This window comes from Dromiciops gliroides, chromosome X (assembly GCF_019393635.1).
Source record: "Dromiciops gliroides isolate mDroGli1 chromosome X, mDroGli1.pri, whole genome shotgun sequence".
Taxonomy (NCBI): Eukaryota; Metazoa; Chordata; class Mammalia; order Microbiotheria; family Microbiotheriidae; genus Dromiciops; species Dromiciops gliroides.
The window spans coordinates 5,282,966-5,310,183 of NC_057867.1; the positions used below are offsets into that span (position 1 = coordinate 5,282,966).

The window sequence follows — 27,218 nt, forward strand, 5'->3', positions numbered from 1 at the left end:
GTGATACCATAGGTAAATTAGGAGAGGAAGGAAAAGCTATCTATTGCCATATGAAAAAATGCTCTAAATCACTATTGATTAGAGAAATGCAAATTAAAACAACTCTGAGGTACCACCTGACACCTATCAGATTGGCTAATATGACAAAAAAGGAAAATGATAAATATTGGAGAAGCTGTGGAAAAATTGGAACACTAATGCATTGTTGGTGGACTTGTGAACTGATCCAACCATTCTGGAGAACAATTTGGAACTATGCCCAAAGAGCTATGGAGCTGTGACCCAGTAATATCACTAGTAGGTCTGTATCCCAAAGAGATCATAAAAAAGGGAAGAGGACCTACATGTACACAAATATTTACAGCAGCTCTCTTTGTGGTGGCAAAGAATTGGAAATTGAGGTTATGCCCATCAATTAGAGAATGGCTGAACAAATTGTAGTATATGAATGTATACTATTGTGCAATAAGAAATAATCAACAGGGTGGCAGCTAGGTGGCGCAGTGGATAGAGCACTAGCCCTGGATTCAGGAGGACCTGAGTTCAAATCCGGCCTCAGACACTTGACACTTACTAGTTGTGTGACCCTGGGCAAGTCACTTAACCCCCATTGACCCGCAAAAAAAAAAAGAAAAGAAAAGAAAAAAGAAATGATGAACAGGCAGGAAAGCCTTAAGTGGACTGATGCTGAGTGAAGTGAACAGTTGTATACAGTAACAACAACATTGTATGATGATCAACTGTTATAGCCTTAGCTCTTCTCAGAAATACAATGATCCAAGACAATTCCAAGGTACTCATGATGGAAAATGCTCTCCACATGCAGAAAAAGAATTGTGGAATCTGAATGCAGATTGAACCATACTGTTTCAACTTTTTCTTCTTTTTTTAAGGTTTTCCCTTTTGTTCTGATTCTTCTTTCACAGCCTGACTAATGCAGAAATATGTTTACTGTGATTGTACTTATATAACCTATATCAGAGTGCTTTCTGTCTTGGGGAGGGAAGGGAGAGAGGGAGAAAAATTTTGACTTTGAAATCTTATAAAACAAATGTTGAAAACTATCTTTACATGTAACTGGAAAATAATAAAACACTTTTATGATTTAAAAAATACAGTTGGCAAAATGGGGGGAAAATCCACTGAAGAAATCAACTCCTTCAAAGGTAAAACTGGCCAAATGGAAAAGGAAGTGCAAAAGATTACTGGAGAAAATAATGCCTTAAAAATTAGAATTGGGCAAATGGAAGCTAATGATGCTATGAGATACCAAGAATCAGTCAAACAGAATCAAAAGATTGAAAAAATAGAAGAAAATGTGAAATACTTCTTCAGAAAGACAACTGACCTAGAAAATAGATCCAGGAGAGATAATTTAAGAATTATTGGACTACCTGAAAGCCATGATAAAAAAAAAGAGTCTAGATACCATATTCCAGGAAATTATCAAGGAGAACTGCCTTGATATCCTAGAAACAGAGGATAAAAGTCAATGAAAGAATCCACTGATCACCTCCTGAAAGAGACCCCAAAAGGAAAACTCCAAGGAATATTGTAGCCAAATTCCAGAATTATCAGGTGAAGGATAAAATACTGCAAACAGTCAGAAAGAAACAATTTAAATATCATGGAGCCACAGGATTGCACAGAACCTGGCAGCTTCAATATTAAAGTATTGGAGGGCTTGGAAGATGATATTCTAGAAGGCAAAGGAGCTTGGATTGCAACCAAGAATCAGCTACCCAGCAAAATTGAGCATTATCCTTCAGGGGGAAAGATGGAAATTCAATGAAGTAGGGGACTTTCAAGCATTCCTGATGAAAAGACTAGAACTTAACAGAAAAACTGATCTTCAAATACTTGTAAGTGACTTGCTCAGGGTCACACAGCCAGTAAATGTCAAGCATCTGAGGCCACATTTGAACTCAGGTCCTCCTGAATCCAGGGACAGTGCTCTATCCACTGTGCCACCTAGCTATTCAGAGTAACATGGTCATTCAAATTAACTATGAAGGACTTAAGGAAAATGATGTCTACCTCCAAAGAAAGAACTGATCTGTGGAAGTATATATTGTATGGTTCCATATATACATATGTGTATCTATGTATAAAATGTTGGATTTTCTAATGGAAAGTTGGTTGGAAGGGTGGAAGGCAACTTGAAACTCAAAATGTAACAAAAAAGTAATATAATATAAAAAGAAAGAAAAAAATTAAATAGCCCTCCATAATTTCTGTTATTTTTTCTATACCAAAAAGAATAAATATTAATGAAATAAAACTCAGAGATCATGAGAAATCTCAAAACTTATTCTAACAAGCATTCTTGCAAATAGTGTTCACCAATTTACAAGCATCTAAGTTCCTCATTTTCTCATCTCAATGGAATAAAAAAACCTCCTTTCCATAAATCCCAAACTAGTATTTGTCATTATCCTCTCATGGTACCTGACATTTATACAGTGTCTGTGGAAAGAGATTCCAACTTTAACTTTCCCCTCATTTTCCTTTCATCTTAACTTGCTCAAACTTTCTCTTGCTTGGTTTTCCCTATGCACTTTGATTAAAGACCTACTAAGTTTAAAATAGCATCTCTCCTTTTACACTCTGATTCAACCCTTCAGTTATCTTCACTACTTTCTTAGTCCCTCTCCTCTTTATTTTCCAATCATGCCCCAGTGTCATACTCCACTCAATCTCTCCTTTGCAAATTTAGCACAAACTTTCTTATATAATACCAATTAATTGCAAAAAGTTTACTTTTTGTGGGGGGACAGGGGTTCTTAAGAATATGGTCTATTCCTATTGTTGTCATTCACAGAAGAAAACGTGGTAAAGTAAATTGTCCTAAAATGAAATTTTGCTATATTCAACTTATTTCCTGATTGAAACAAGACTTTCCAAGGTGGAGAAAAAAGTTAGTAATAGGTGATTCTTAAGCACCGAACTGCAGATTGCAAGCCTGTCCCCAATTTTTTTTCTACTTTAAAGCTTTCTTAGCATTTTTACACATTGAAATCATCTTCTTTCCTTACGCTAAACCAATGATCTATCACTTTCAGAGACAGAAGAGCGTTAAAAAAAGATCTAAGTGCTGTCTGCATGTAACTTAGTCCTGGGGGTTGCAAATCTAAAAAAATCCTCTAGGAAATTTCAATGCTTACAAAAACAATAAAACCATAATTTGGAAATGTACAGTAAAGATACCACGTTTCAGTTACAGATTTAGTCTCTAATTCATTTATGATTCCCTAAAATTCTCCAAACCAGATTTCCTTTTTTTCTTGTCTGTCATTATCTCTGTGATCATGACCTAGACAGATTCAAAAAGACAAAGATGGGGCTCTCTCTTTTGAAAGCTCTGAAACACTTGGTAGTTTTTCTTGCCCATTTCAATACCTTATTTCCTACTAAAAGTCTACTCAAAGGGTTACTGGAAGTCTCTGGTTTTTGAGAAGGGGAATTTAGTATCAGAATTATAGTAATTAAAGATATTACATAGAGCTGATTTAGAGATGAAGCTTCATCAATTAGCCTCAACTTATGCAAGATGTCAATTTTAATATTTTTCCCAGAGACGAAGATATTTGGTCCCAGAAGTTATCCTGTCCAAACATTATCCTCAGACACTTGACACTTACTAGCTGTGTGACCCTGGGCAAGTCACTTAACCCTCATTGCCCTGCAAAAAAAAAAAAAAGACTCTGGGGGCAGCTAGGTGGCACAGTGGATAAAGCACCAGCCCTGGATTCAGGAGGACCTGAGTTCAAATCTGGCCTCAGACACTTGAAACTTACTAGCTGTGTGACCCTGGGCAAGTCACTTAATCCTCATTGCCCTGCCAAAAAACAAACAAACATTTTCACAAAGGTTTTTAACTGGGTCTTAAACAATTTAGACTCCTTGGAAGAAATCTTTTTCCAATTAGCCAGAAGACAACCCAAAGCAGCATCTTGAAAAAGAAATGAACTGACCAGATCCCATATTTTGGAATATTTGTTTAAACTGGGAATAACTGGACCAAAACCTGAAGGATCCAAAAGCGAAGTTATTTTGAAACCAGATTTTTCCGAGATCAGAATCACTGAATCCAGTTGACTGAACCCTTCAAACTATTTTTTTAATGTCAGTCCAAAGAAAAGCTTTGTTTTTGGTAGCTGCAACAACCCTGCAAATAACTGAGAGTCAGTCATCAGAAAGAATGAGATCCCCAGGTGATTTCTGACCTATCTTCCCTATGACATATTCTTAAATTCCAATATCAAAAGCAAAATCACACCTAAAAGGGCAACTGGTTAAGCCACTGCCTGTGTACAGGAAGACGGAGCTACTGAACCAGATCAGAGCCACTTCCCAGTGGTCAAACCAGGAAGCAAGATGCCAATAATTCCTTAACAAGGCCACATCCAGCCAAAGTGATCAAACTAGAACCACACATCTAGCTCAAGTACCTGAGACTCAGAAGCAGAGGTTAACACCTAAGTTTTGAAGCATATGCACAGGTTCAGAGGCCAGAAAAGTAACTCTGAACCCCGACTGAGACCCCAACCAAGCTTCTGGAGTTTCCCTTTAGAAAGACAGTCATGCTTTTTGGATCATGGCCTTCCCAAGGGAGAAAGGACCTTTCACACATTAAGCAAGGGAAGGAGCCACAGATGTACTGGGATCAGCTTAAGGGAACTACTTTCCAAGGTTAGGGTGACGCGGTTTACTCTTCCAGGTGACATCGAGGAGGGGGTTAACAGCGTGGGTAGGACCTGTTGGCTCTGAGTCACCCCGAAATGGTCCCATCCCCTGGGACACCCTTCAGTCAGCCTCAACACGAGATGGCCATGAACCCCAAATGAAAAAGACCAATAAAGGGAAATCCAAAGTTCTTAGGCCACTCCCTCCCTCTGGCCCTCAATGGACGCACGAGGGGGGGGGGCGCCTCGAAATGCTCCCTTCCCCTCCCCCAACCCTGACCTGCCTTCCTGCCCAAAGTGAGGCCCGCGGGCCTCCCTGCCCTCCTGCCCTGCCCACCGGCCCGAGCGGGGGCTCCCTGCCCACCTGCCCGGGCGGGGGCCCCCCTGCCCCCCTGCCCGCCATCTTGCCTCGGGGGAGAGGCGCTGGAAAAGGACTTGCCCCGCGGCTCGCTGGGAGCAGAGTTAGTTGGAGAGGGGAGAGTGGCCGAAGCGAAGGCAGCGGGCGGAGGACGGCGTCCCTCCGGCAGGGGAGGAGGCCGACCATTGGTACCTGCTGCCATGGCAACGGGAGGGGGTGTGTTGCTAGGTTCCGTGGGGCACGCATGCGCATGAGTCCGCCCCCCCGCCCCCCCCCCCGCCGCCTCGGGCCTGGCAGGTGTAGGGTGGGGGTAGGCCCGGTGGGCTTCCCTGGGGCAACTTTCCCCTGGCTCCATCCGAGTGCCGGGCAGGAGCCCGCCGGGCCCCATGCAGAGTGGGGGTGTCAGGGCGGAGAGTCGCAGGGGCGAGGGCTGTGTGGGGTGGAGAGCAGGGGACCCGCGTAAGAGATGTTGGGGAAAGGAGTGGCAGCGTTTGCCGGTGGATGGGTGGGTCGGAGATAGGGAGTGAGGGAGGATGGGAGATGGATACCCAGGTTGCGATCCTGGATAACTTGGGAGGCTGGGGGGGCGGGGGGGGGGGAGGACAGGAACAGGGAAGTTCAGGGTTCCGTGGCTTTGGGGGAGAAGAGAACCAGTTCTGTTTGGGACGTGCTCACAAGGCATCCAGTTGAAAATATCTAATAGGTAGTTGGTGATGCAGAACCAGAGGAGAGAGGCTAGGGCAAGTCACATCAGCACAGAAAAAAGAAAAGGAGGCCCAGAAAAAACTGTGGGGGACTCCAAGGCCACCCACTACACCATGCTGCCTGTTAGTGCTGACTCTCTGTGACTCCATTTGGGATTTTCTTGCCAAAGATACTGGGGTGATTGGCCATTTCCTTCTCCAGCTCATTTTACAGATGGGGAAACTGAGGCAAACAGGGTTAAGTGACTTGCCCAGGGCCACACAACTAGTGAATGACTGAGGTAAAATTTGAACTCACCATGATAAGTTTTCCTGACTCCAGGCCTGTCACTCTGTGCACTATGGCGCCACCTAGCTGTCCTTAATGCTTCCCTATTAGCACCCAAATAATCAACTATTCTTTCCTTTAAAAAAAAAAACAACACCTTTTGGGGCAGCTAGGTGGCGCAGTGGATAGAGCACGGGCCCTGGATTCAGGAGGACCTGAGTTCAAGTCCACCTCAGACACTTAACACTTACAGGTTGTGTGACCCTGGGCAAGTCACTTAACCCCAATTGCCTCACACACAAAAAAAAAACCCAACACCTTTTACAGGACTTGTTACTGGACAGGCACATTAAAACAACAACAAAAACAAAAACCACCTTTTTGGTTTTTATATTCTGTTTTCCCTCCATAAAACTAGAATAATTTAATAGCTATCCCTGAGGGTAAATATTACCTTGTCCCCTTTACTCCTAGACATTCAGGTCTGGCCCAGGATAAATAAACAAGATCTTTACCATAAGTGCTCATCAAATTTTCTGTCAGTCAATAAGTTTTTAGTAAGCACCTATTACCTGCCATGCACTGTGCTAATCACAGAGGATACACAGAAAGGCTCTCAAGGAGCTCACAATCTAGTGGGGGAAACAACATGCAAAAACCTACATCTAAACAAGCTCTGCATGGGATAAGCAAGAAATAATCAGCCTTGGGCACTGGAAAGAAGAAGGGTTGGAGAAGGTTTCCAGGAGAAAGCAGGATTTTAACAGGGGCTTGAAAGAAGAGAAGCCAGGAGGAGGAAGATGAGGAGGGATTGCATTATTCCAGGCCTGGGAGACAGCCAGAGAAAGTGCCCAGAGCTGAAAGATGGAGGGTCTTGTTCACAGAACAGCCAGGAGGCTGGTGTCACTGGATCGAAGAAGATAGTGAGGTGTCAGAAACCTGGGAAGAAAGGAGGGGGCTTTGAACATCACAGGATTTTACATTTGTTCGTAGAAGGGATTAGGGGGGCACTGGAATGGGGGTGGGGAAGGAGAGCAAAAAAATGGGGGGGTTCTAATGACAAGAGCAATCTCCCTTTCTACCCATCCCCTTGGACAGAGAAAAGAAGACTAATACATTTTGAACCTATGGTGGTGTTTACTGATAAAAGGTACTGTGGGAGAGGCTTGAGATATAAAGAGATCAGCCTCTGCTTTCAAGGAACTTCAAAGGCTAGGTTTTTAGGGGTGGGGTGGATCATAAGAAACCTTAAAGAAAGGACATCTGGGCAGACACGAGGGTTTTGTAATCAATAGTGAACAGAAACCGAGTGTCTGCCCGGATCTTGAATGACTCTGGAGAGAACAAGAACTAGTGCATAGATATGAACACCAAGATCCTGTGAACAGAGAGAGAATATATATATTTTTTTAAATTTTTGTGGGGCAATGAGGGTTAAGTGACTTGCCCAAGGTCACACAGCTAGTGTCAAGTGTCTGAGGCTGGATTTGAACTCAGGTCCTCCCGAATCCAAGGCCAGCACTTTATCCACTGAGCCACCTAGCTGCCCCGAGAATATTTTTGATATATGTTTTCAAATCCTCAAAGAAATCAAAGCCATGACTTGAGGAATAAAGCATCTTTAATTGAGATAACAGGGTAGTGGCAAATACAATTGACTGAGAGTTAACTGAACTCCATCTAGTTTTATTCCCAAGCCAAACTTAATCTTCTGAAACATAATCTTGTTGGTCTCTCTGTTCTGTTACCCCCATAGAAACCCTGTCTCCAGTTGCCATCTTTGGGTATTCCTAGAACTTGCTATGGTGTTAGCATGAGTTATAACTCTTCTGCCCTGATTAAAGATCTTCATTTTGTTCTATTGATTGTTTTATTCATTTTCAGGTTGACAGTGGTAAACCTGCCACCCTGGGGGATATCCAGTGGATTTCCAACCAAAGAAACCGATTTTGTCTAGTTTTAGGGGAAGGTAGGGGAAAACCCCAAATGGGGTCACAAAGAGTCAGACACGACTGAAAAATGACTGAATATTCTATTACAGCTCAGTTGATATTTAATGACTTACAGGACTTGAGGGGATAGCCGGATCACAGGAAATAAAGAAACTATTGTTTAATTGGAAAATATGTATATTTTGGACTGAAAAATTAGCGTCTAAAGAGATTTCTCACAGTCTCTATACGTCATGTGAAGAATTGGGATCTTAAAATGGTTTGCACAAGTTTCCTGGAGAAATAATTTGCTTTTTCCTTTGTAATAACTGTTATAACTTGAAAATAAATGTATTTGATGCTAATGTGATTATACAAAAGAACGTGAATATCTTTTATATGTTAGCTGTTGTTACTAATGATTAAATCATTTCATATTGACCTTTTTATTGCAATTCCTCCCCCAAGGACTAAAAAACTGAACCATTATACTTTTATCAATAGTGATATATAGAATATGAAATTCCCTTACAAACTCAATGCAGCAAATAACTGTGGCCACTGACTTGATTTTGTATTTCAAAAGTTATGGGGGGCAGCTAGGTGGCGCAGTGGATAAAGCACTGACCCTGGATTCAGGAGTACCTGAGTTCAAATCCGGCCTCAGACACTTGACACTTACTAGCTGTGTGACCCTGGGCAAATCACTTAACCCTCTGCCCTGCAAAAAAACAAAAACAAAAGTTATGGAATATCCTGTCATTATATTATCAATAAAACTGTGCATAAAATAATGTAACTGATGTCCTGAAATTATGTTTTGGAAGAAATATTACTGGACACAGTATCAGCCATTCTAGAAACTACCGTGTCTAGACACCTCCTTGTGAGAAATGGTCCTGGGTTCTCAGAGGAATGAAAACCAAGAAATAGTAGATAGGTGTTAGGGATATTGCCATTGTTCAACCACTCTTTGACAAGGTAACTGAGGCTGGGAGTGGAACAAATACCCAAGACCCCTGGGCCTCAGGGATGGAGTCAAGGCCTTTTAGAAATCATTCAGAGGTTAACAGAGCTCGGGTGTTCATGGTTTGGACTGAAACCATCCCAAGGAAAGTATGGATTTTCAAGGCTTGACTTCCCAAAAGCTCACACTGGATCAGAGCCAGACCTTAGGTTGTCATTCTTGGGTATTCCTTCCTATTCCTTTAAACACAACCAAGCTGAGGGACTGGCTTTGGTCAAGGGCATTTAAGAAGAAATGTTCTCAGACAAAACAATAGTAATTCTAGGAGCCCTTGGGTTCAAATGGTTTCCTGCTAGAAGTGATCTTGGATTCTCAGAGGAATAAACATATAGAAGGGTGGCTGTCAGAACTAGAATCAGTGTTCAGACATTGTTCCAAGACACAGGTTGTGAGTAAACAATCCCCCTGTACCGACCCCTCGGACTAGAATTAAGGCATTAGAGACTATAGTTTCCAGTTTTTGAAATATGGTGATGAAATTAAGTACAGGAGTAGGTATTGTAGTGAAGAGGGAAATATAGAGTGGCCTTTAGCCACTGGGATAAAGGAATTTCAGAAGTGGAACAAATGCCGGTGACAGTAAGCAAGTTTAAGACTATAGCCATCCCATGGGGAGCAGGAGAGTGCATCATGGGAACTGAGTAGCCAAGGTACTGGGAAGCCAGGGTATCCTGCTGGAGCATTTACAGATATGTTGAAGTTCCCTTGTACGAGGGCAAGAGATGAGGTGGAGTAGAAGACTGTCAGCCAGACACTAAATGCTGGAGGGAGGGAGAATATAAACATTTTAAATAGGAAAGAGAACACAGCAAAATATTTCTAAAACATTGATTATGACTAAGTGAGATATACAGATTGAAGTATGATTTTTTTTGTTAGTTCCTCTTTCTGAAGTTTTGTTTTTATCTGTTTTCTTTTACAACCTGGCTAATGTGGAAATGTTTGCATGACTCCTCATGTATAGCTTATATTCAATTGCTTGAGTTCTTGGGGGGGGGAGGGAGTGAGAAAGGAAGAGAATTTGGAACACAAAGGTTTTTTTTTTTTGTTTTTTTTTTGTTTTTTTTTAGTGAGGCAATTGGGGTTAAGTGACTTGCCCAGGGTCACACAGCTAGTAAGTGTCAAGTGTCTGAGGCCGGATTTGGACTCAGGTACTCCTGACTCCAGGGCCACCTAGCTGCCCCCTTGGACGTCAATTTTAAAAAAAACTTTGGGGCAGCTAGATGGCGCAGTGGATAGAGCACCGGCCCTGGAGTCAGGAGTACCTGAGTCCAAATCTGGCCTCAGACACTTGACACTTACTAGCTGTGTGACCCTGGGCAAGTCACTTAACCCCAATTGTCCCGCAAACAAAAAAAATTTGACGTCCAAATTTGTATTTTACATGTAATTTGGGAAAAATAAGATTCTAAATAAATTACTGAGATAACCCAGGGATAGAAAGATGGTTCAGCATTAGGAAAACCATAACCATAATAAATCATTTTGCTGTTGAGTCATGTCTGACTCTTTGTGACCCTATTTGGGGTTTTCTTGGCAAAGATAACTGGAGTGGTTGGCCATTTCCTTCTCTAGTGTACTCCCATTTTACTGATGAGGAAATTGAGGCAAACAGGGCTAAGAGATTTAAATGCCCACAGTCAAATAGCTAGGAAGAATTCGAGGCTGCATCTGAATAAAGGAAGACGATTCTCCCTGACTCCAGATCCAGGGCTCTATACCCTGCAGTGCTAACCAGCTGCCCCAATGAATCTTTTGGGGGGGCAGAGCAATGAGGGTTAAGTGACTTGCCCAGGGTCACACAGCTAGTTAAGTGTCAAGTGTCTGAGTCCAGATTTGAACTCAGATCCTCTTAAATCCAAGGCTGGTGCTTTATCCACTGCGCCACCTAGCTGCTCCTGCCCCAATGAATCTTAGGGAAAGACAAAAACTAAGTAAAACAATGCTGCAAGAGCCATCCACACTGCTCATTTGTTTGCAAACTATAGCCCAGGAATGGAATGGCCTTTCATATCAAAAGTACAGATCAAATCATTATTTGCAGGCAAGCAGCAAGCATTTCTTAAACACCTACTATGTGCCAGGCACTTGGGATACTAAAATGTCACAGTCATTCTTAAGGAGGGAGACAACATATATGATTATGTACAGAGTAAATGAATAGTACATATCAAACTAATAATAGTAATAGTAAATAGTAAACTGATAATAGCTAACATTTAGTTAGCACTTTGAAGTTTGTAAAGTGCTTTGCATCTATTTGTTGTTTATTGTTTGTCCTTGAAGAGAACTATGACGTCACCCCGATTTTCAGTGAATTGGATTTAAGTGAGGCAGGGCTGTGCAAGGTCATCAACCTCATTCTGTCCTCCAGAGTCATCTGGGTCCAGTGTGGCAAGATATACATCAGGATGACTGGAGATGGCCCGATGTTTGAGGCAATTGTGGTTAAGTGACTTGCCCAAAGTCACACAGGTAGTACTGTCAAATGTGAGGCCAAATTTGAACTCAAGTCCTCCCGACTCCAGGGCCAGGGCTCTATCCACTGCAGCACCACCTTGCTGCCCTTACATTTAATCCTCACAGCAACCCCTTAGAGGTAGGTGCTATGATTACCCCCAGTTTACAGATAAGGAAACTGAAACTAAGAGAACCTGGACTTGCCTAGTATCACACAGCTAGTAGGTGTCTGAGGCTGGATTTGAATTCAGGTCTTCCTGACTGCCAATTCCAGCATTCTGCACTGTATCACCTAGTAGATTGGGGCCACATGTTCAGAAAGGCTTCGTGTCCTTTAGATGCTGAGCTGAATTTGACAGATGGTATTCAATGAGAGACACCTGAGGAGGGAATGTATTGGGGGTGTGAGCACGAGATGGGAAATTGAGTACCCTGAGCATGTGGCTGCCTCTCACCTGGTCTCACTTTCCCTATCTGTAAAACAAGGATTTGAACTAGATGAATGGTCCCTAAGACACCTTCCAGGGGTAACAGTCCATGAACCTTTGAAATCTGGACACAAATGAGATCATGTTTTGTAAACCTGAAAGAGCCATAAAACGGGCGACTAATATCTGTAAGTTCCTTCTACATTCTGAGCCTCAGTTTCCCCCCATGTTAAAAGAAGCTGTTGGGCTCCATGGGCTCTGAGGTCTAGAAGAAAGAGAGCAAACCAGAGCTGACGACGCCCCACCCCTGCCCCTGCCCCGCCCCTCTTCCCCCCCGCCCGCCTGAGGCTCGCCTCAGCGCGTGACTGCGCCTGCGCCTGCGCCTGCGCGCGGCTGTCAATCGGGCTCTCCGCCTAACGGCCGGCCCCGCCCCGCCCTGCAACCAGCGCGAGGCGGGCGGAGAAAGCGCGCCGGCCCGGCATCATGCGGCTGGTGAGCTGGAACATCAATGGGATCCGGCGATCGCCCGAGGCCCTGAGGCGCCTGCTCGACTCTCTGGGGGCCGATGTGACCTGCCTGCAGGAGACCCGAGTCACTCGTGAGAACCGAGGCGTGCCCTTCCTCCCAGCCCCACACCCCGCCCCGCCCGATCAGAGCTCCCCCCCCCGACAATCCCCGCCCGATCTGAGCCCCCTCGGACAATCCCAGCCCCGCCCCCAGAAGACCCCCACCCCAGCCCCGTTCGATCTGAACCCCACCCCCTGGACAATCCCCGCCCGATCTGAGCCCCCTCCGACAACCCCAGCGCCGCCCCCAGAAGACCTCAACCCCAGCCCCGTTCGATCTGAGCCCCTCTCACGAGGCCAGCCCCGCCTCCAGAAGACCCCCGCCCCCGCCCCGTCTGATCTGAGCCCCACCACGAGGCCAGCCCCGCCCGATCTGAGTCCCCCAATCCCAGCCCCCCCAGAAGACCCCGCCCGATCTGAGCCCCCCCATCCCAGCCCCTCCCCCAGAAGACCCCCCGCCGGACCTGAGCCCCCCCCCCCAAGACAAGTTTACCTCCTTTGGGCCCCTCCCCGAAGAGACCCTTGCCCCCCGCCGCCCAGAACAGGACTCCCCCTTTCTAGGCCTCCCCCTGTCCCCAAGTATCATCTTCTCCCCAAAAACCACCTTACCCCAAGTGACACTTTCTTGTAGCACTGCCCCCAGGACCTCCTTGTCCCCCTAAAATCATCCTCCCCCTCCCTGAGATCTGACCCCGCCCCATAGAGGATCCCTCTATCCCTCTCTGACCCTACCTCCAAGGACACCCCCTTGTAGCCCTTCCCCTGTCCCCGAAGGTCACTTCCTCCCCCCAACACCCCCTACACCAACACCCCCCTCCCAAGTTATCCCCAGAAGACCCCAGCTGACCCATTTAGCTCTCCAATAGAGCCCCCTCCCAGGATTACCTCCACCCTCCAAAGAACTCCTCTCTCTCCCCAACTCCCCCAATGCTGACCCTATTCCACAAGATTATGCTTCCCCGGGGCTGTTCCTGCAGCCACCTTGTGGGCAGCAGGGCCATGGCCCTGGAAGCCAGGCCACAGTGGTATGCCCAATCACCCCCCCCCCCAACCTGGATGTTCCTTCTCTGGCCCCCAGGGGACCTGCTGGAAGAGCCCCTGGCCATTGTGGAAGGATACAATTCCTACTTTAGCTTCAGCCGAGGTCGCAGTGGCTACTCAGGTGTGTGTGTATCTACCTGTGTATATGTGTACTGTACACTGTACACACATGTGTGCAGTGGCTGGGGAGGGGGATCTGGGAGCTGGGCAGGCCTGGACGAAGATATTGGACTTTTCAGAGCCTTGCTTTCCCACTCCAACTGGGTTTAGCAAGACTTGTACTGCGTACTGCCTATCCAGAGTTTTTATGAGCAAGTCGCAGGAGCTGTGTTCATAGTTATTGCTACTATTATTACAAGTGTCACATTTTTAGAGAAGTTTAAACATTAGAGGGAAAGAAAATGTCAAATTGGGGGAATAACCAGAAATCTTAAGTTGAATTTTTCTGATCTGAATGACACAAGTGACCCTGAATAAGTCATTTCTCTTCAAGTTGATGAAAAATTAGGAACTTTGGACTGAATTTTTTTTTTAAGGTCCCTTTCCACTTTTGCTATTATGTGATCCAAACCCTTGCCCTTTCTAGGGCTAACTTTCCCAATCTGTAGAATGAGACGGTTGGATGAGATGGTCTTGAAGTTCTTCTCTACTCTTTACAATCTGTGCCACTAAGGCCTCAGTTTTCTCCTCTGAAATGAAGGGGGTGGAACTAGATGGTCTCCAAGACCCTTGGTTACATTAGCTGTAGAAACACCCCCGAAACATTCCCATTGGTATGTTTAGATAATAACAGCTAGCTCTTTACAGGTAGAATTTCATTTGTTCCTCACAACCACCCTGGGAAGTAGCTGCTATTTATTATTATCCCCACTTTACAGATAGGGAAACTGAGGCACAGAGCGGTTCAGGGACTGTCTAGGGCTGGATTTGAACTTGGGTCTTCCTTAGTTGAAGTCCAGCCCTCTAGCTACTTCACCTCCTAGCTCAGCTACTTACATTTGGGAGAAGCTTCTTCCTTTCTCTGGACCTGAGTTTCCCCTGGGATGAAATGAAGGGGTTAGATCAGATGGTTGCTAAGGGCCCTTCCCATTCTCCATCCTCTAATCCCATTAACAGAATTCGAGTCTTTGTAAGCATCCCCTAAGAGGTTCTGTTCATGTGTACTGGAGCTCTCAATATTTGCTGTATCAGAAATTAAAATTCGTTTTGACCTCAGGGACTCCCTGGAGTCTCCAGATGATGCTTCGAGAAGCTCTGGTATAGAGAGCAGCTAGGTGGCACCGCAGTGGATAAAGCACCGGCCCTGGATTCAAGAGGACCTGAGTTCAAATCTGACCTCAGGGGCAGCTAGATAGCACAGTGGATAAAGCACCAGCCCTGGATTCAGGAGTACCTGAGTTCAAATCCGGCCTCGGACACTTGACACTTACTAGCTGTGTGACCCTGGGCAAGTCACTTAACCCCCATTGCCCCACAAAAAAAAAAACAAAAAACAAATCTGACCTCAGACACTTGACACTAGCTGTGTGACCCTGGGCAAGTCACTTAACCCTCATTGCCCCACAAAAAAAAAAAAAGAGGAAGGAAGGAAAGAAAAGCAAAGCAAAACTCTGGTATAAACTATGTGATCCTGGTCAAGGCTTGTCCCCCCTCTGAACTTCACCTTACCCATCTATAAAATGGGGTTAATGGAGGTATTTGTGGTCTGCCTTAAAGCACTAGAGAACGGTTCGGAATGGAGCAATTGTGCACACTGTTTGTTCTGGCAATTCTTTCTTGTTTAGAAAGGACTTTCTTTGGCACAGTCCTGTAATGAAGGTGTGTGGAGTGGCAAGGAGGGAGGGCAGGCCAAGAGGAGTGGAAAGAAGGCAGAAGATAGGGATTTTAATACTGGCTTTGTATCAGGGTTTACTGTTGTGAGACCTTGGCCAAGTCCTTTCCCTTCCTCTAGAGCAGGGCCTAAACTTTTTTCCACTCGTGACCCTTTTCACCCAAGAAATTTTTCTGCCAGTCTGGATATATAGGTATATAAAATGGGTATACATAACCTTTTTTTTTTTTTTGGTAAGGCAGTTGGGGTTGTGACTTGCCCAGGGTCACACAGCTAGTTAAGTGTCAAGTGTCTGAGGTTGGATTTGAACTCAGGTCCTCCTGAATCCAAGGCCGGTGCTTTATCCACTGCGCTACCTAGCTGCCCTATACATAACGTTTTACTGTTGCCCAGTTTTTCGCCACCCCCACATTCAGTTATGTGACCCCATATGGAGTCGCGACCCACCGTGTGAGAAGCCATACTCTAGACCAGAATTTCCCATTCCATAAAACAACAATAAAACAATGAAATCTGAGAAATTATAATGACTGAACTTTGCCCCAAGAAAAACCCTGGCTTCCCTCCCTTCCTCCCACAGCTGCAGAAGGCAGCAAAGTCCTGGAAGACTTCCCTGTATGCTGCTTGGTTTTGCCTCCTCACTTCTTCCTCTTAGAATCTCAGCCTTCCTTCAAGACTCAGTTCAAATGCTGCTTGCTGCAGGAAGCTCTCCTGATGTCCCTAGATGCTAAGGAAGGGGACAAGCATTTATTAAGCACCTACTCTATACCAAGCACCAAACTAAGGGCTTTACAAATATTATCTACTTTGGTTCTCACAAGTACCTTGGGAGGAAGCTGCTATTCTTGTCTCCATTTGACAAATGACTAAACTGAGGGAAACAGGTGAAGTGACTTGCTGGGGGTCATACAGCTAGTAAGTGTCTGGCAGCAGGATTTGAACTCAGATCTTCCTGACTCCAGTCCTAGCACTCTATGTCACCACTGCTACACCTAGCATTTTCCCTTCTAAAGAAGGCTTCTACTCTGTATGTAGCTTGTATGTTATTAATTATTGACATCATGTCTCTGTCCCACTGAAATGTAAAATTCTTGAGGGCAGGGGCTATTTCTGCCTTTCTCCCTAGCCCTTAGCACCATTACCTGGGTGCACAGTAAGGACTTCATGTCCGTTGATTCATTGGCTGCCCCTCGCACCCTCTTCCTGAGTACTCCTGCTCCCCCTTTTCTGTGTGTCCGTCTCTCTCTTCCCCCACTGAAAGGCCAAAGTGCTGAGCCTGGAGCTGATGACTTCCAGACTGAGAGTGTGGGGGTCCTTAGTCTCTTTTTAGCCTTCATTCTGTGACTCATCCTCTCTGGGTCTGTTCATTGTTTCCCACCCCACCAGGTGTGGCCACCTTCTGTAAAAATAATGCCACTCCAAGTGCAGCAGAAGAAGGCCTGACCAGCCTGCTGACCAATCACCAGGGTGCTGTGGGCTCCTACGGGAACACGGAGGAGTTCACTGAAGATGAGTTGCGGGCTCTGGACAGCGAAGGCCGGGCAGTCCTCACTCAGCACCAGATACGGTAAACATTGGCGCATTTGTCCTGACCTGCAGCTGAGGCCTCTTTTGCTTATACCTACCGTGATGGCATTGTGGTCCATCCTAGATAAGACAGACTGCTGCCTCCTGGATTAAGTGGGCTGCTGTAGGGGCAAGGGGATTGAAACATTTGACAACTGGCCCCAGTGAATAAAAAGACAAAGTCCCAATTTCACTACTTGGATGCATCTGTGCCTCCAGCATGTGGGCCTTCCTTTCACCTGTGCAGATTGTGGCCTATCCTGGACCCCTTTTGCCCTGGAGCTCCTCTCCTTTCTGCTCGGAAGGTCCATCCACTAAACAGTGTGGAGAAAAGCCAGGGGAGCATGCCAGTTTGCCAGTGGGTATTGCTCTTTCCTGGGCACACATCTCTCTAATGATATCCCATACTCCACTTCTGAGCAGTTCTGGGCTGGGATTTTTAAAACATAGTTTTCTTTATATTCAAATGAAATTTTAAAAACTATTGATTGATGTATTTTGTTTTTCCATTATAGTAATTTCTTTCCCTTGATTTATTATTTATTTTTAGCTTCATTTAAAAAAAAAAATTTGACTTTAGAATTCTCTCCCTCCCACTCTTCCACCACCCCTTGAGAAGGCAAGAAATGTGTAAGGGGGCTTGTCTCTACTCAATCCACTAGTGTTGATCATGAAACATGAGAAGAAATAGTCCTTGCATTCGAGGGGTATGTAGTCAAACATGGAGAGTCTAGTGAGTCTACTTGTTCCCAGCCAGGAATAGCATAATGACCAACATTTGAACCTGCCTATCACAAACTTAGGTGTGCCAAGTTATATACCCAAATACAGAATGATTGATGTGGCTCCGAGCTAGGCTGGAATTGATTTGGAAACGTTTTCTGGAAGTTGTAAATTTTAAGAAAGAGAAGGCCAGAAATGTGCTATCAATTATACATGTGAAATCATGCAAAACATTTCCATATTAGCCATTTGGGGCGGGGGGGGGGGGAAGCAAGGAAAATAAAGTGAAAAAACTATGCTTTGGTCTTCAATCTGCACTCAGATGCCATCAGTTTTCTCTTTGCAGATGGAGAGCATTTTGCTTCATTAAATCCTTCAGAACTGTCTTAGATCATTGTATTGATCAGAAAAACTAAGTCATTCACAGTTGACATTCCTACAATATTGTTGTTATTCTGTAAATTGTTCTTCTGGGTCTGCTCACTTCATACAAGTTTTCCCAAGTTTTTTTTCTGAAACCATCCCCCTTATCATTTCTTATAGCACAGTAGTACTACATCAGAATCATATACCACAACTTATTCAGCCACTCCTCAATTGATTGGCATCCCTTCAATTTCCAGTTCTTTGCCACTACACAAAAAGCTGCTATAAATATTTTTGTATGTAGAAGTCCTTTTCTTCTTTTCTTTGATCTCTTTGGGATATAGCCCTTGTAGCGGTATTGCTGGGTCAATACGTATGCACAGTTTTATAACCCTTTAGGCATAGTTCCAAATTGTTTTCCAGAATGGTTGACTCAGTATACAACTCTATCAAGAGTGCATTAGTGTGGGGCAGCTAGGTGGCACAGTGGATAAAACATCAACCCTGGATTCAGGAGTACCTGAGTTCAAATCTGTCCTCAGACACTTGACACTTACTAGCTGTGTGACCCTGGGCAAGTCACTTAACTCTCATTGCCCTGCCAAAAAAAAAAGAATGCATTAGTGTCTGGGTTTTTCCACATCCTCTCCAGCACTTATCATTTTCCTTTTCTGTCATGTTAGTCAATCTCGTGTGAGGTGATACCTCAGAGCTGTTTTAATTTGCAATTCTCTAACCAGTAGTGGTTTAAAGCATTTTTCATATGACTACAGATACTTTTGATTTTTTCTTCTGAAAACTGCCTGTTCATAGCCTTTGACCGTTTATCAGTTAGGGAATGAAATCCATTTTCTATATATTTGAGTAATGGGGCCTTTATCAAAGAAACTTGCTGTAATTTTTTTCCAGTTCCCTGCTTTCCTTCTAATCTTGGCTGTGTTGATTCTGTTTGTGCAAACCCTTTTTGTTTGTCTGGTTTTTGCTGGGCAATGGGGGTTAAGTGACTTGCCCAGGGTCACACAGCTAGTAAGTTTCAAGTGTCTGAGGACAGATTTGAACTCAGGTCCTTCTGAATCCAGGGTCGGTGCTTTATCCACTATGCCACCTAGCTGCCCCTTGTACAACCCCTTTTTAATTTAATGTAATCAAAACTATCCATTTTACATCCCAAAGTACTCTCTATCTCTTGTTTGGTCATAAATTTCTCCTTTATCCATAGATCTGACAGGTAAAATTTTCCATGCTCCCTCAATTTGCTTATGGTATCTCCCTTTTTGTTTAAATTAAGTACCTATTTTGACCTTATCTTAGTCTACCGTGTGAGATATTGGTATATGCTTTCTTTCTGCCAAACTGCTTTCCAGTTTACGGAGCAGTTTTTGTCAAATAGTGAGTTCTAGTCCTAAAAACTTAGATCTTTTGGTTTATCAAATATTAGATTACTATGGTCATTTATTACTGCATCACTGTAATTTCTTGTTGCTTCTTCCCCATCCAGTAATTCCCTTCCCCAGTCAAATTCTGCTCCTTAACAAATAAAAATAGTCGAGCAATGACAATAGATAAAGTGACTATGTGACATGTGCCCCCACCTCTTTGCCAAGAGCAAGGAGGCATGTTTCATTATCTGCTCTCTGGGACGAAGATGGTTATTATGATCACTCAGTGTGATTTCCCTCTAGTGAATTTCTCATTTCTGTTGTCATTATTATATATAGCATACATATCAGTTATTGCATATGTCACCTGCTCCGTCAGTGCATACTTACCCTCTTCCTCCAACCTGGTTGTTATTTCTTTCTGATAGTCTGTGACAGTGTTCCACTCCAGTCCAGCTCTTCCCCAGGTACACTGTGTCTACTTCTTGCTGTAGCTACGGGGCAGACCCACAGCCTTCCAGAGCAGTGTGCCTGTAATTGGCATAAAATTGTTAGTTTATTTTTATTCTGGCTTCTCTTTCTTTAGCCTCTATCCCTTCACTTGCCATTTTCCTTATTTTATGGGTTTCTCCATATTTGGTATTTCTTATTTGGAGCATGGTATTCTGCACTGGACTGTGTCTGGAAGGGCCCGTCAATTGGGGAATGGCTGAACAAATTGTGGGATGAGATTATGATGGAACACTATTGTGCTATAAGAAGTGATGAGCAGGATGCTCTCAGAAAAACCTGGAAAGATTTATATGAGCTGAAGCAAAGTAAAATCTATTGTATACAAAGTGTCTCAGCAATATCGTAAGATATTGTGAATGACTTAGCTTTTTTCATCAGTACAATGATCCAAGACAACTCTGAAGGATTTCTGAAAAATGTGATCCAACTCCAGAGAAAGAACTGATGGTATCTGAATACAGATTGAAGCATTAAAAAAAAGAGAATAGCTTGCACTTTGAGGTTTGCAAAGTGCTTCACAAATATTATCTCATTTGATCCTTGGAGGAACCCTGGGAAGGTAGGTTCTATTATGACCTTCATTTTACAGTTTGGGAAACTGAGGCAGACAGAAGTAAAGTGTCTTGCCCAGGGTCACACAGCTAGGAAGTATTTGAACTCAGGTCTTTCTGATTCCAGGCCCAGCACTCTGTGTACTACCCCATCTAGCTGTCCAATGACACATGCTCCAGGGGACACATGTATTATCTCCCCATATTAAAATGCAAATATCCTCTTTATTTAGTCCCTTATGATTTCTTGCTCATAATTACCTTTTTGTTTTACTTGACTCCTATAGTTTTACTTCAAAGATTTGATATGACTCTGGTCTTTGCATAAGGAATGCTTGGAAGTCCTCTGTTTAACTAAAAGGAGCATCTAATTGGCACAGTGGATAGAGTACCAGGCCTGGAGTCAGGAAGACTCATCTTCCTGGTTCAAATCTGGCCTGAGACACTTATTAACTGTGTGACCCTGGGCAAGTCACTTCATTCTGTTTGCCCTAATTCTTCATCTGTAATATGAGCTGGAGAAGGAAATGGCAAACCACTCTAGTATCTTTGCCAAGAAATACCCAAATGGGGTCAGAAAGAGTCTGACACAATGAAAAATGAATGAACATTAATAAGAACATTTCACTAAAGATTCATTCCCATTTCCCATTCCTCACCCCACATCCCTCCATAGTCTTACTAGGTATGTAATTCTTGTTTTTAAACCTACATATTTTTGCCTTCTGGAATATTATATTCCAAGATCTCCATTCCTTTACATTGGTGGCTGTTAAGTCATATATGATCCTAACTGTCACTCCTTGGTACATGAATTTGTTCTTTATGGCTGCTTGCAGTTATTTTTTTCTTTGACCTGGAAGCTCTAGATTTTGGCTATGACGTTCCTGGGAATTTTCATTTGGGAGTTTCTTCCAAGATATGATCGGTAATTTCTTCCTATTTCTACTTTGCCCTTTGGTTCTAAAAGATCTGGGCAATTTTTCTTTTAAGATTTCTTGAAATATGATGTCTAGGTTCTTATTTTGTTCATGGCTTTCAGGTAGTCAAGTGATTCTTAACTTATCTCTCTTCGAGTTGTTTTTTTAAAAAATATTTTGTTTTTCCATTTACATGTAAAAACAATTTTTACTGAGGGCAGCTAAGTGGCGCAGTAGATAAAGCACTGGCCCTGGATTCAGGAGGACCTGAGTTCAAAGCTGGCCTCAGACACTTGAAACTTACTAGCTGTATGACCCTGGGCAAGTCACTTAACCCTCATTGCCCCGCAGAAAAAAAAACAAACAATTTTTACCATTCGTTTAAAAAAAATTTTGAGTTCCAAATTCTCTCCCTCATTGAGAAGGTAAACGATTTTATATAGATTATACATGTACAGTCATGCAAAACATTTCCATATTAGTCATGTTGTGAAAGAAAACACAGACAAAAAAAGTAAAGTAAAAAAGGTATACTACATTCAGACTCCATCAGTTCTTTCTCTGGAGATGAATAGCATTTTTCATCATAAGTCCTTCAGAATTGTCTTAGATTACTGTATTGATCAGAAAAGCTAAGTCATTCACAATTCTTCATTGAACAATATATACAGTGTTCTCCTGATTCTTCTCCCTTGTCACTTTGCATCAGTTCATGTAAGTCTTTCCAGGTTTTTCTTAGAAGTATCCTGCTCATCATTTCTTATAGCACAATAGTATTCCATCACAATGAAATACCACAACTACGAACGAGACTAAGAATTGGCAGAGATCTACTGGGTCAGGATCTCTTTCGAAAGTTTGAAAAGGAGGGACAGGACCTATTTGAGGCCAAGTCAGGGAGACAGCTATGGAGAAAGAACCCTTCACTAGGTTAGTGTGTACAAAGTATTTGGTGAATTTCAAGTGCTAGCCTTATTATTATTGTTAACATTATTCTTATTACTCTTTGGTAGCACTTCAGATGGTCATGAAAAGACCTTGACGATAATGAACGTCTACTGCCCCCATGCAGACCCTGACAAGCCAGAACGGTTGACCTACAAGCTGCGTTTCTACCGACTCCTGCAACTTCGAGCTGAAGCCCTCCTGCGGGCAGGCAGGTGTGTACCAACTCAACAGCAAAAGGGAGTTGAATGCCTCAGGCTATCGATATGGCTCTCTTCCTTAGTCCCCTGGTAACCTTGGGGAAATTCTTCATTTCCTCATTTACAAAGTCAGGGTTAGGAGATACACTCGATGGTTGCTGAGGTCTCTTTCAAAGCAAAACTCTGATCCTATGAGGAACCGTGGCCAAGTAGCTGCCAGGCCACTGCTGTCCCACCTTCCTAGTTGGGGGTCCTCTACTCAGTAGCTACTCGTGGGCAGCCCTCCCCCCAAGTAAGAAAAGGCCCACATCACAAGCTTGTCCATTCATTCCAGGAAGCTTTTTAAAGTGCTCCACACTGGGGGAGACTCACTGCCAATAAGCAGTGGCCCCACTGGGGGCAGCACCGACCCTGGATTCAGGAGGACCTGAGTTCAAATCTGGCCTCAGACACTTGACACTTACTAGCTGTGTGACCCTGGGCAAGTCACTTAACCCCCATTGCCCTGCCTAGTAAAAAAAAAGAAAAAAAAACAGTGGCCCCTCATCAACATCAGAATCTGGGAATGAGACAGAGATAGGCAGCTGAAATACACAGTATTATATGTATCAGAGAGCTGAGAGCCAAGGGGGAGGATGCTTTCCAGCTGGGGAGGGCAGTGAGTGACTGCGGTTGGGTTTCACAGGAAGGCATCAGAGGGCCAGGAAGTGGCCTAAACAGGCGTGGAGTGCCCAAGGAAGCCTGAGTCACCTGCTTTGGCCAGAACACTTTCTTCACAACATTGGTGGGAGTGGGAACTGTTTATACCGCAATTGTCAGAGGGGTGGGGGGCATGAAGAAAGTGGGAACTATTGTTCTCCTCAGTTGTCACCCTTGAGGGGAAAGGCCTTCGGATCATCAGGGGCTCCTCAGAAACCATTTAGTCTCCTTCTGTGGGGGGAGGTAGGGTGAGGAGCCTTTGCCCTTGTGCCACAGAAGGAAGAAGAGGAGGAGGAGGGAGAGGAAGACTTTGCCCACAGTCATATAGCTGATAATTGGCAGAGCCTAGCCTCTACCCCATGCCTCCTAACTTCCATCTCAGGACTCTTTCCCCTGCCCCACCCACGGCTGCCTCCTTTCCACAGTCTCGGACCATCTGGCATGGCTGATGGGCACCTTCTTCTTTCCCAGCCATGTGATCATTCTGGGTGATGTGAACACATCTCACCGGCCTCTGGACCATTGTGACCCTGCTGATCTGGTGAGGATTGCCTTTCCGATAAGCTTGCTGCCTTAGCATCCATTTCTTCCTCTCTACTGTGTTGATCATGGAAGGGTAGAATTAGAGCTGGGAGGTCATCCACGTAGGCTGAGGGGTGATGTGACCCAGCTAAGAAGAGACATAGCCAGGATTGAAACCCTGTTCCTTTGCCTTCTAGTGAACCGTCAAGGGAGCTTTGTGGTCTCCAAGGCCCCTTCTAGCTCTAAGGTCCTTTCTGAGGCTCAGCTCCCCTTTCTGTACTATCATCGCTAACATGTCTTCCAGCTGTGACCCACCGTGTTCCTATGAACTTAAAACGATTTTCATGCAAAAACACTTGCCACATAGAATCAGTATTTATCGATGCAAGTATTGTAGAGGGAAAATATCTTGGCCCTCTTTGGGTCATGGTGCACCCAGTTAAGGAAACAGGTTCTGGAGGTTGGGTGCCCTGGAGAGTAGGGAGCTCAACATTCTTGGCTTGCAGGATGGCCTGAGCAAAGGTGCCATGCAGCAGACAGTGAAGTTTGCCTGACATAGAGGCTCTTTCTATATAAGAATCATGGGAGAGGAAGCTGGAGACCTGGGTAGAGACCAGATTATAGAGGGCCTTGCATTCATAGAGCGCTAGACTCCCAGGGACAGAAAGGACCCCAGAAGCCATTGAGGCTACCCCTTGCTCCTTGGTGTAGCATTTCATTCACGTTCATTTGTTCAAGCACCAGTGGATAAGGGGCCTACAATGTGCAGTGCTCCATTGTCAGTGCTTAGGGGGCAGGGATTCAAAGATGATATAATAAACATGTTCTCAGGATCACAGACCATGCCATGTTGAGGCTCTTGGAATCAAAAAGCTTCCCCTAGAAATTCAAAAGAAGGTCAGGTGAGCCAGGGATTGCTTCCTGGGTAAGGCTGAAGACTAGAAACATCCGTAGCCTGCTGTACACAACCTCTGGGTACTGGAGCGGGAACATTGTTCTTATTTTACAAAGGAGGAAAGCAGGCCCCAGAGAGAGGAAGGGGCTTGCTCAAAGTCACACATGGTAGTGAGTGTCAGAGCAAGGGCCTGTGAGTCTGAAGGCCCACCTTGAACTGGGACCTCCCCTCTCTGTGCCTCATCTTCCTCCTTTGTAAAAAAAGGAATTGGACTGGCGGCTGCTGACGTCCAGTGATCCCCAAGCCTCCTGTGGGTCTTTTCCCCCCTTTTCCAAATAAAGGGCTGGTGCTTAGTGCTTTCTCAGGGTCTTGTGGGCACTGACATTGTCTGGCTCTCCATTGCCCACCCCAGGCATGCTTTGAAGAGAACCCCGGGCGCCAGTGGCTCACAGAGTTCCTGTGGCAGCCTGACAGGGACAGCGGGCTGTTTGTTGACAGTTTCCGCCACTTCCACCCAACCAAAGCCGGTGCCTTCACCTGCTGGTCGACTGCTACAGGAGCCCGCCTCACCAACTACGGCACCCGGCTCGACTATATCCTTGGTGACAGAGCCCTGGTGCTCGGGGAGTTTGAGGACTCCTTCCTCATGCCTGACGTGGAAGGCTCCGACCACTGCCCCGTGGGGGCCACCCTGAGGGCTGAGCTCATCCCCGCAGCCCGATGTCCCCCACTGTGTACCCGCTACCTGCCCGAGTTTGCTGGGCGGCAGCAGAAACTCTCACGCTTCCTGGTCAAACTAGACACAGACCCTCAGGAGCCCACCTCAGCCCAGTCCCGAGAAGAAAAGAACAGCGGGGTGCTGCCCAAGAACCGGGCCAAGGGAGCCTGTGGGGACCCAGTCCGAGGCCAGCAGAGCCTCCTTAGGTTTTTCCAGGCAGGCCGTCCCCCTGAAAAGCCCCCCGTCACCAAAGCCCAGGAGCCTGAGACTGAGCCAGCCAGCCAGGACCCCAGGGCAGAGGCACTGCTACCCCCTGAGCCAGGCAAGGGCCGGGCAGCATTTTGGAAGGCTGTTCTGAAAGGCCCCCCTCGTCCTCCCCTGTGCAAGGGCCACGGGGAGCCCTGTGTGCTGCGCACAGTGAGGAAAGCCGGGCCCAACTTCGGCCGGCACTTCTATGTCTGTTCACGGCCTATAGGCCACACGAGCAACCCTGCTGCTCGCTGTGACTTCTTTCTCTGGGTCCCTGGGAAGACCCCAGCTGCTCATTAAGGGCCTGCCTGCTGCCGGGCTGCTCCTCTTTCCTGCTCCCTTGGGGGGGTGGGGGTGCTCTTAGGCTATGGAGGTTGTTGTCTTGCAGTGGCTATTTGCAAAGGCCCAAGTAGATGCCCCAGAGCAGGTACTAATGGGACTAAAAGAGGCTCAGGGAAAAGAATGAAGCTGCTGCTAACCTGTGGAGTGTGTTTAACTTTTTGAAAAAGATCCCATTCAATTTCACATTAATAAAGTTTGGATCCCTGAGCTGTTGAAGCACATTTGGGGGGGGGGGTTCCTGAAGCCCCCTCACTTGTATTCCTTACATGGGGGAGGTTGGCAGCTGCCTAACTCTGGGCTCTCAGGTAGAGAGTGTGTATACTGTGAAAATGACATAATCCCATAGTCCCCTTAGGGTGGACCCTGGGACCTGAGGGCTGTTCAGGGCTCTGATTGTAGACTTGTCATCAGATCTGAAGTCAGAATGGCCTTTACACAGCATCGAGGCCGCCTCTTTGATTTCTCAGGGAAAGGCCTGGCCTACGTCGGGCTACGGCTCCTGATGACAAAGCCAAGACTTTGACAAAATGGAGGCTTGCTGTTGCCTTACCGTCTCTCTGATGCTAATATGTTAGAGGTGTTCTTGTGTGACTGACTAAGGAGCAGGGAGCCCTGAGAGCGGTCAGCATGTGGGGCTTTAGAGGGTACTTGCAGGGGAAATGGCTGTAATTTGGGGTCCACCCCTGCCAGAGACCAGAATGCCATATCGGGGATTGCCCTGAAGCCAGAATGCCAACCAGTGATTGCCAGTAGAGGCTAAGTATGCTGGTCAGGCTGGTATGCAAAGTGGGCCAGTTAGGAAGTTAGGCCAAGTTTTGCCAAGTTTTCTTCTTGGACCTCTGAAGAGGGCCCAGGAAAGGGCAAGCTGACTGAGCATAACTGCCCCTTGCCACCAGCAGGGGGCTCTGCCCTCGTGAGCTGGCAGCTGGGAGCCTTCCACACGCTTCCTTTCTTAAGCCAGTGGGCAAGTCTGCCATCTTCTGTGTCTCCTAAGTCCAGACTAGCTGAGGGCTGAGCCCAAGAGCAGCCATGGTGATGCTCATGTTGAGCTTGAGATGCCCATTAGGCCATCGCAAGGGGAATATCCACCATTGTCTTTACTGGGCATCAGCATCCCCCGTGAAATGAGGCCGTCGGAGGAGATGGGCTTCTAAGGGCCCCAGCTTTCCCTACTTTCAGGGTGCCTATGGTGGGCGCTGGGGAATCCCTCCAAGAGCTTACAGTTTGTTGGAGGTTGAAGCTTGTACAAAAGTAGGGAGAAGGGAATGTGAGGAGGGAATAGCACTCACTGGAGGCTCAAGAAAGGCTTCAGGAGGGGGCAGCTAGGTGGT

The 27,218-nt window shown here is 45.4% G+C and overlaps 2 protein-coding genes across 5 annotated transcripts in view; one reads left to right on the forward strand and one right to left on the reverse strand.

Moving 5' to 3' along the window:
• The window catches only part of LOC122733728 (speedy protein E4A-like), a 29,708-nt gene extending 24,457 nt beyond the window's left edge, over nucleotides 1–5,251 (reverse strand). For 2 of the 4 annotated variants that reach the window (XM_043974394.1, XM_043974392.1), the window contains exon 1: nucleotides 5,094–5,251. In XM_043974394.1, coding sequence (XP_043830329.1) covers nucleotides 5,094–5,229 — 136 coding nt within the window. In that variant the 5' untranslated portion in view covers nucleotides 5,230–5,251. Of the gene's footprint in view, nucleotides 1–5,049 lie in introns of all 4 variants that reach the window. The other 2 variants (XM_043974393.1, XM_043974395.1) reach the window with 2 other exon arrangements.
• A 7,034-nt stretch (nucleotides 5,252–12,285) lies between these two features.
• On the forward strand, nucleotides 12,286–26,080 carry APEX2 (apurinic/apyrimidinic endodeoxyribonuclease 2). Its single transcript, XM_043974855.1, has 6 exons — nucleotides 12,286–12,459; nucleotides 13,506–13,589; nucleotides 16,686–16,866; nucleotides 22,331–22,477; nucleotides 23,633–23,702; nucleotides 24,991–26,080. The coding sequence occupies exons 1-6, from the start codon at nucleotides 12,345–12,347 to the stop codon at nucleotides 25,843–25,845; spliced, it is 1,452 nt and encodes a 483-aa protein (XP_043830790.1). The 5' UTR covers nucleotides 12,286–12,344; the 3' UTR covers nucleotides 25,846–26,080.
• The last annotated feature ends 1,138 nt before the right edge of the window (nucleotides 26,081–27,218 follow it).

Excerpts from the sequence above, each read along its gene's own strand:
- APEX2 (XM_043974855.1), top strand. The coding sequence starts at position 12,345 with ATGCGGCTGGTGAGCTGGAACATCAATGGGATCCGGCGATCGCCCGAG. Across the intron at positions 22,478-23,632 it reads GCCCTCCTGCGGGCAGGCAG|CCATGTGATCATTCTGGGTG; the intron begins GTGTGTACCAAC and ends CTTCTTTCCCAG. Across the intron at positions 23,703-24,990 it reads ATTGTGACCCTGCTGATCTG|GCATGCTTTGAAGAGAACCC; the intron begins GTGAGGATTGCC and ends TGCCCACCCCAG.